The following is a 7937-nucleotide window of genomic DNA, read 5'->3' as shown; positions in this document are numbered from 1 at the left end:
ACTCTCAATTTAGTATATTGAACTTCCAATTTATTGCAAAGTCACACATCTGTTAGGCTTTCCGTTAAATCCTCACTGATAGGTGTCAAAATTACTAAAATGCCCCCTTTAAAAAAAAAAGAAACAAATTGCAATGATTCAAGCTTGGGTTAGGATTTAACGGAATTCGCAAAAATACCCACATCTGAAATTTTTTTTTTTTTTTTTTTATATAAAAAAAAATTATGAGTATTTTGAGAATTTTAACAAAATTTAACAAAGAAACCTAACAGATGAATAACATTGCAAAAGATTAGAAATTTGATACATAACTTATGCATGGAGGCCAGTTGGCATGTGAGATGTGATATTATTGTCTCATACAAAAAAAGCTGATAATAGCGAAAAAATGTGTCGCAATTATATGTTTCTGGTTAATTAGAGCATTTATATTGAGCTTTTCAAAATCTCTCTACATTTAACTCTAAAAATTTACTTTTGTTGATTTAGCAGGTCACTTTTCAAAACTACGTACTAAACATCAAACTCTCTAAATATTTATATGCTTTAACTAAATATTATTTTTTATTGTAAAGTGTATTTAAATAAAAATAATAATTTTATTTCCTAAATTAACAAAAAAAAAAAAAAAAACACAAAATTTGCTGTTACTACCGGTAAGGAGATAGGTTGCCAATTCAATTGCCATGGCCATGTTGGTCCCTTTTTTTGGTTATTCTACCTTTGGAATGGCATGTTATGAGCATGTTCCGGAAGGAGTTATTCCCTTTAATAAATAAATTGACACAACGTGCGACTTATTGGTAAGTAGGGTTGTAAAGAGTTTGTTTGACAACCAGCTCAATACCCGCTTGGTTTAACTCAACTCCAAGTCAACCTGGAGAGTTTCTATTTGTAAACAGTTTGTACACACCATGAGAGGACATTCTATTGAGATTCTGACTCTTTGAAGATTGACTTACCGGAGTTACATGGTCTCCTTCAACCTGGAGAGTTTCTTGAGTGTCTTACTGCCATTGAGAAATTCTTTGACTACAAGGTGACACCAAAGAATCTACTTGTGAAGCTAGTAGCAACATTGATTCATGGCTATGCTTCAGCATGGTGGGATAAAGTCCAAGAGATGAGACTTTGCAAAGGCAAGCCAAAGATTTCTTCTTGGGAGAATATGAAGTATAGGCTTAAAGATAAATTCCTTCCAGTGTACTTTGCTCAAATGGTCTATTCTCAATTTAACAACCTTCGCCATGAATCTAAAAGTGTGATAGATTACACCAAAGAATTTTACCAACTCATGACTCACGATGATATTCTACTCAGCTAACGTGTATAAAGCCCTATAACTCAATGATCACTCAATAACATTTGGTCCTGTCAATCTAATTTGTGTCCAACCTGTATTAGCAAACCAAAATTCACAATCAACGAAAGTCAATTAAGAAAATGCATTAACAGTGCTTACCTCAGAAAGGGAGGTTTGGTAACATAGAAGCAGTAATATCTGCAAATGTCCAGCTTGCCTTATCTTGATTTGCCAGGAAAGGAATAAGCAGACTTGTCATGGAATTGAGCTGTTCTGGAATAAGCTTAAGCTTATTTTCCTAGAATTCCTGCATGATTTGATGACTGCTATAGGTGGTATTCTTTTCTGTATTTTTCTTTTCCCTCCTTTTTTGAATCTTCTAAATTTTAGATTGTAACTTCTAGGGAACATGTATATTTCCTGTTTTTCTTGTTATGCCCTTTCACTGCACTGTTTACTTCTCAAAGAAGAAAACTCTTGTTTACAGCAACTAAGTTTTCTACCACCAGTAGTGGTAAAAAGGGCAGAAACAAGTATGACAGGCCAATATTTCTTGTTGTGCATTGTGCAGAATGAAATCATTTTGTCATCTCTTCGCAGTTCTGGAAAAGTTGCAGCAATGGCTTCAGAAGAGGATGATGCTCCCATCTGGTTAACTGATGATGGTTCATTTGTGGTGGTAACGGATCCCCTCGATGGTTCTCGAAATATTGATGCATCCATTCCAACCGGAACAATTTTCGGAATTTATAACCGCCTTGTGGAACTGGATCATCTCCCCAAGGAGGAGAAGGCTTCACTGAATTCACTCCAAACTGGAGCGAGGCTTGTAGCTGCTGGGTATGTTCTGTATTCATCAGCTACAATACTCTGCATCAGCTTTGGTTCGGGAACACATGCATTTACTTTGGATCATTCAACAGGAGATTTCATTCTCACACATCCAAGCATTAAAATTCCTCCTCGAGGTAATCATGAATCAGTTCATGTGAATTGTATGATAATGATGCATAAATGCTATCAGATTGTTATTAGTATTCATTTGAACTTAAAAGAGGAAAACTAATATTTAAGCTAAGAAGACTTTATTATGTCAGGACAAATCTATTCAGTAAATGATGCACGATATTTTGACTGGCCCGAAGGGTTAAAGAGGTATATTGACACTGTGAGACAAGGAAAAGGCAGATACCCCAAGAAGTACTCGGCCCGTTATATATGTTCTCTTGTAGCTGATCTCCATCGAACTCTAATGTATGGAGGGGTGGCAATGAATCCCAGGGACCATCTTCGTTTAGTTTATGAGGCAAACCCTCTTAGTTTTCTTGTGGAGCAAGCTGGGGGCAGAGGTTCTGATGGTAAAAGAAGGATTCTTTCAATTCAACCAGCTAAGCTGCATCAAAGACTTCCTCTGTTTCTTGGAAGTTTGGAAGACATGGAAGAGTTGGAGAGTTATGGTGATGTTCAACAGAAAGTAAATCCTGGTTATGAAGTTTGACACTATAATAATCTCCAAATTCCATTGGTTATGGTATAAATCAACTTGGGCTTTCTTTAGTTTACAAGTAATGCTAGAAATTACATTTTTATTTCATAATTATCCCACAATGGTAACGTAGCAGTCCCAACCAATTTTTGACTCATTCTTTGTTAGTAAAATAAAAATAAAAAAATTAAAATTGTTGGGATTGCCATGTCAGCTTTATGAGATAATTGTGAGATAAAATGTGGTATCTAACATTTTTTCTATTATGTTTATATCTGACCAACCGAACTATCAAGAGTTGTAAAATCCCTATATTTCTAGAAGATGTCTCCTCTCCATTTTCTTGGCCTTTTCAGCATGTAAAGATTCTGTATTCTTTTCATCAGTGTGATTTGTTCTGTGTTAAAAGTATTCTAATTGGACATGTATTTGCAAGCTTTGTCCATTATTTGCAAACATTATTAGTTCAAACAGAATTGAATAAACATTTTTCACCGATTTAAACAAACCAATAAATTCAAGTCTTACAATCAAACATGTTTTGACATTAAATTTATGGACATAAAAAAATTAACATCGTGCAGCCTTGGGACCTTCTGGACCATCACAATAAAGAAGGACCATCATCATAAAGAGGGCTATCTATCTACATCTTTTCATTGGGCTGGGGAATATCGTAAATAGTTTTCAAGATATCCACAGAAACAGCCAAAGCAAAGCCGCTGGACTCGTATAAATGTATAGGCTAACTCCAAAGTCTTTAGTTATCCATTGAGGTGAAGTTCTAATATTTCACTTTCAGGCTAAAAGAGAAATCATGGCTTCCAAACAATACCATGTTATGATGTTCCCATGGATGGCATTTGGGCATATGATCCCATTTCTTGAGTTATCCAAACAGTTGGCAGCAAAGGGTATTCGGATTTCCTTCATTTCCACCCAAAGAAATGTTCAGAGGTTGCCTTCGATACCTACACTTTTAGCAGACAACATGAAGTTTGTGGAGCTCCCACTGCCCTCAGTTGATGGCCTCCCTGAAAATTGTGAGGCCAGCGTTGACTTGGAAAGAGAGCAGATTCCGTATCTGAAGAAGGCGTGTGGTGCGTTACAAGCACCAATTGAAAAGCTGATCCATAAGGATCCCCCACACTTAATTCTGTTTGATTTCATCCACTGCTGGATCCCTGAAACGGCTGCTAAATTTGGTGTGCCTTGTGCCTTTTTCAGTGCTTTTTCTGCAAGTGCATTAACCTTTGCAGGGCCACCTGCAGAGCTGAAGTCCCTCAACAAACGAAACAAAGCTGAAGATTTTTCGGTGCCACCAATATGGGTTCCTTTCCCTTCTCTCGTCTCCTACAGGCTCGATCAGGCGGCAGGTTATCTCCAACACTTCTACTCTCCTGACATAATAGGGATGTCAACCGGCCAACGCATGGCTACAACTCTGGACGGCTGCGACTTTGTTTCATTAAGAAGCTGTCGGGAGTTGGAAGGAGGATATCTAAGTCTCCTTGAAGAACTCTTGCGAAAGCCAGTTTTACCTGTCGGATTACTCCCTCCAAGTCCGAGATTTGGAAACAACATTAATCATATTGACACCAACTGGTCTACTACTCTCAACTGGCTGGAAAAACAAACACCCAAGTCTGTTGTTTTTGTAGGGTTTGGCACCGAGTACAAAATGCCCGTTGAACAAGTGCATGAATTGGCCTATGGGCTTGAACTCTCCAAGCTTCCGTTTATGTTGATTCTCAGAAATCCCGAGGGGCTAAGCAGTTCAGAATTATTGCCTGGTGGGTTTTTTGATCGAATCTCTGACCGAGGCATGGTTTCTCTTGGTTGGGCGCCACAAGCAGGTTAAATCACCTTTTATCTCAAAAGTTTTGACCAATATAAACTTAGCATATAAAATATTTAATCGAAATCGAAAGTAAACTGTAAAGACAATATTTGAATTCATGATCTTTGTTCTGATACCATGAAGGAGATGTTAGTATACATTATCATTACCGTATTAAGATATTTGTGATATTGTATTTTATAATATTCTCGGCCTATTAAAAATACAAGCTTTTTTTATTATTATTTTTTTAAATGTATTTTATTTAGCTTGTCTGTTTTTTTCTCAGGTAGAAATTCTGGCTCACCCTGCAATTTTAGGGTGTCTCTTCCACGCTGGTTGGGGATCAATTATCGAGTCGCTTGGTTTTGGACACCCACAAATTCTGATGCCCATGGTGGCTGACCAGAATCTAAATGCCAGACTATTAGTGTAGAAGGGTATTGGCCTTGAGGTTCAAAGGAACCCAGACGGCTCGTTCGACCGAGACGCCATTGCCAAGTCCTCGAGGCTGGTTATAGAAGAGAAAGAGGGAGAGGCACTAAGACTGAAGGCAGCTCAGATGCAAGGAATTTTTGCCAACCAGGAGCTTCATGAGAACTACATAAACAATCTCATTCAGTTTATGGGCTCTTACAAAAAAAATGATCATCAAACACCTATGGAAGATGCTAAGAAGTTCTAGCCTATCGATCGATGATTACCCTTTACTGTTGTGAATGTGTTTATTGTTCAATAAAGTTTTTGGATTGCAGCCATCTAGTGTTTTATGTTCTATGATATTAGAGATAAAGGGCAAGAAAAAATAAAGTTAAACATAAATTATTAAAAGTACTAAAAAAATGTAAGTAAGGAAATAAATAAACAATTTAACAAAATTTATTTATTGTTTAAAACATATAAATTAATTTGCAATTTACATTGTCATGTTTAGGGCTAATTTATTGATTAGTTGTCCTCGTATATATGAGTTTTTATATTTTGAAATCAAATGATTTCTCTATAATCTCATATAACTACGTACAATTATATATTTCATTCAATTAATATATATATATAGAAACAACTAATTTGAAAAAAAATCTAAATATAAAAGTTTGCATAGACATATTCTTTCTTAACCGGTAAATAACATTGTAAAAGATTAAAAATTTGATACATAGCTTATGCATTATGCATGGAGGTTCGTTGGCATGTGAAAAGTGATATTATTGTCTCGTACAAAAATGCTCATAACAACCAAAAAATGTGTAGTAGCTATATGTTGCTGGTTAGAGCATTCAGATTGAGCTCTTCAAAATTTCTCTACATTTAACTCTAAAAATCTTCTTTTGTTGATTTAGCTAACCACTTTCTTAAATGATGTACTAAAGATCATGCTCTCTAAATGTTTATTTCTTTAGTGAATACTCGATTAGTACTTTGATTGTATGAGCTTGAAAATATGGCCGAAGCTTTCTAGATGCAATTGTTAAAGCAAAACCAAGCTTTCCCTAATGAGACTCTGAAAGCACACTTAGCAGGATTTAGCTTCATCCTGTACCGTTTCAATGTCTTGAATGCTTCCTGCAGATCTTTCACATGATCTGTACACAGTATACTCTTGACAAGCATATCATTAACATAAACCTCCACATTCTTCTCAATCTACTCTCGAAACATCTTGTTCACTAGCCTTTGATAAGTAGCACCACCATTTTTCAAACCGAAAGGCATAACTTTATAACAATATAAACCTCGGTCGGTGATAAATGTTGTCTTCTCTTGATTAGATGGGTGCATGAAAATCTAATTATAACCAGAAAATGCATCCATAAAACTCAGCAACCCATATCCAGATGTTGAATCAACCAATGAACTAATATGTGATAGTGGAAAACTATCTTTCGGACATGCTTTATTATAAGATCAGTAAAGTCCACACACATTCTCCATTTTCTATTAGACTTCTTGACCATTACTACATTGGCCAACCAATCGAGATAATATACTTTTTCAATAAACCGAGATTTGAGCAGCTTGTCTACTTCCTCGGCGATAGCCATATTTCGTTCAGGAGCAAATTCTCTTCACTTTTGCTTCACTGGTTTTATCTCCGAATTCACATTCAATTGATGAACAATATCCTTCGGATCAATCGCAGGCATATCTTCATGAGACCAGGCAAAGACTTCTAAATTCTCCCGAAGGAATTGAATAAGAATCTCTTGAACTTCTGAAGTTAACTGAGACCCTATCTTAACAACTTTCCCTTCTACTATCACTATATCAATCAACTACTCAGCTGGTGCTCTTTTTAGATCACTCTTCTTTTCACTGCCCATATTACTGATTGTCAAAAGTTCAGATTCTGAAGGTTTTTTCAGAGATGTATTATAACATCTTCTTGCTACAACTTGATCTCCTTTAACTTCACCAACCCCTTCAAGCGTCGGGAACTTCATCTTCAGATTGTACGTTGAAGTTGCAGCCTTCAACTGATTTAAGGTTGGACAGCTGATGATTGCATTGTAAGCAGATGGTCGGTCAACCACCAAAAAATCCACCATAATAGTAGCTTGCTTAGGAGCAGTTCCTGCTGTAACAAAAAAAGAAATCACTCCTATAGGTTGAACTTGCTCTCCTGCAAATCCTACCAATGGTGACAAAAAAGCTTTGATCTTTTCCCAACCAATACCTAATTGTTGAAATACTATCCAGTACAGAATATTTGCTGAGCTACCATTGTCCACCAAGACTCGATGAACAGCATGGTTAGCCACTATTACAGTTACCACCAGTGCATCATCATGAGGCATTGAAATCTCCTTTGCATCTTCCTCTAAAAACGCCAAAACCATAGGGTCCTTCTTTTGCACCTTGGAAGGCCTTTCAAGAAGAAGAATTTCTTCTTCTCTCGCCTGCCTTGCATAAGCCTTCCTTGCTGAACTAGACTCTCCTCCTCCAACTCATCCTCCTGAAATTGTCTGAATCTCACCAATAACAGCTTGGTTCTGAGGATTTTGTTGATTGTTCTGATCAAGTCTCAGTTCATCATGCCTTCGCCTTTGATCACGTCCTTTCTCAGGAGTATCATCATTTTGCTCTAACCTTCGAGGTCGATTTTTTTGAGGATTTTTGTCTTTTTCCTTTTCTTCAGCTAGGAATTTTAATAACTTCACATTCCTGACAAATTTTTCAATTTCCATCCATAGAGTTATACAATCTTCGGTGTGATGACCATGATCATTATGGTATTCACAAAACTTCTAATTATTACGCTATGAGGAGGAGTCCTCATCTTTGCTGGCCATCTGAAGTTCGGATCT

At 36.6% G+C, this 7937-nt stretch overlaps 3 protein-coding genes across 3 annotated transcripts in view; all 3 read left to right on the top strand.

The window, feature by feature from the left end:
- LOC132179040 (fructose-1,6-bisphosphatase, chloroplastic-like) overlaps positions 1-3211 on the top strand; it is a 34147-nt gene extending 30936 nt beyond the window's left edge. Inside the window, exons 2-3 of the mRNA XM_059591658.1 lie at positions 1875-2271; positions 2401-3211. Of these exons, the coding sequence (XP_059447641.1) occupies positions 1875-2271; positions 2401-2801 (798 nt within the window). The 3' untranslated portion in view covers positions 2802-3211. The remainder of the gene's footprint in view (positions 1-1874; positions 2272-2400) is intronic.
- A 395-nt stretch (positions 3212-3606) lies between these two features.
- LOC132177988 (putative UDP-rhamnose:rhamnosyltransferase 1) lies at positions 3607-4193 on the top strand. Its single transcript, XM_059590459.1, has 2 exons — positions 3607-4104; positions 4149-4193. The coding sequence occupies exons 1-2, from the start codon at positions 3607-3609 to the stop codon at positions 4191-4193; spliced, it is 543 nt and encodes a 180-aa protein (XP_059446442.1).
- Positions 4145-5361, top strand: LOC132178577 (putative UDP-rhamnose:rhamnosyltransferase 1). Its single transcript, XM_059591020.1, has 2 exons — positions 4145-4645; positions 4919-5361. Exons 1-2 carry the CDS (start codon positions 4204-4206, stop codon positions 5032-5034), a joined length of 558 nt encoding a protein of 185 aa, XP_059447003.1. The 5' UTR covers positions 4145-4203; the 3' UTR covers positions 5035-5361.
- Positions 5362-7937: the final 2576 nt, after the last annotated feature.

The sequence above is a fragment of the Corylus avellana genome, chromosome ca4 (assembly GCF_901000735.1).
Source record: "Corylus avellana chromosome ca4, CavTom2PMs-1.0".
Taxonomy (NCBI): Eukaryota; Viridiplantae; Streptophyta; class Magnoliopsida; order Fagales; family Betulaceae; genus Corylus; species Corylus avellana.
This window is presented reverse-complemented; position numbering and strand designations above follow the sequence as displayed.

What these genes read in the sequence shown, in the direction of transcription:
- LOC132177988 (XM_059590459.1), top strand. Translation starts at nt 3,607, where the DNA reads ATGGCTTCCAAACAATACCATGTTATGATGTTCCCATGGATGGCATTT. An exon ending in ACAAAGCTGAAGATTTTTCG is followed by an intron (nt 4,105 to 4,148) that starts GTGCCACCAATA and finishes CGTCTCCTACAG; the next exon opens with GCTCGATCAGGCGGCAGGTT.
- LOC132178577 (XM_059591020.1), top strand. Translation starts at nt 4,204, where the DNA reads ATGTCAACCGGCCAACGCATGGCTACAACTCTGGACGGCTGCGACTTT. An exon ending in TGGTTGGGCGCCACAAGCAG is followed by an intron (nt 4,646 to 4,918) that starts GTTAAATCACCT and finishes TTTTTTTCTCAG; the next exon opens with GTAGAAATTCTGGCTCACCC.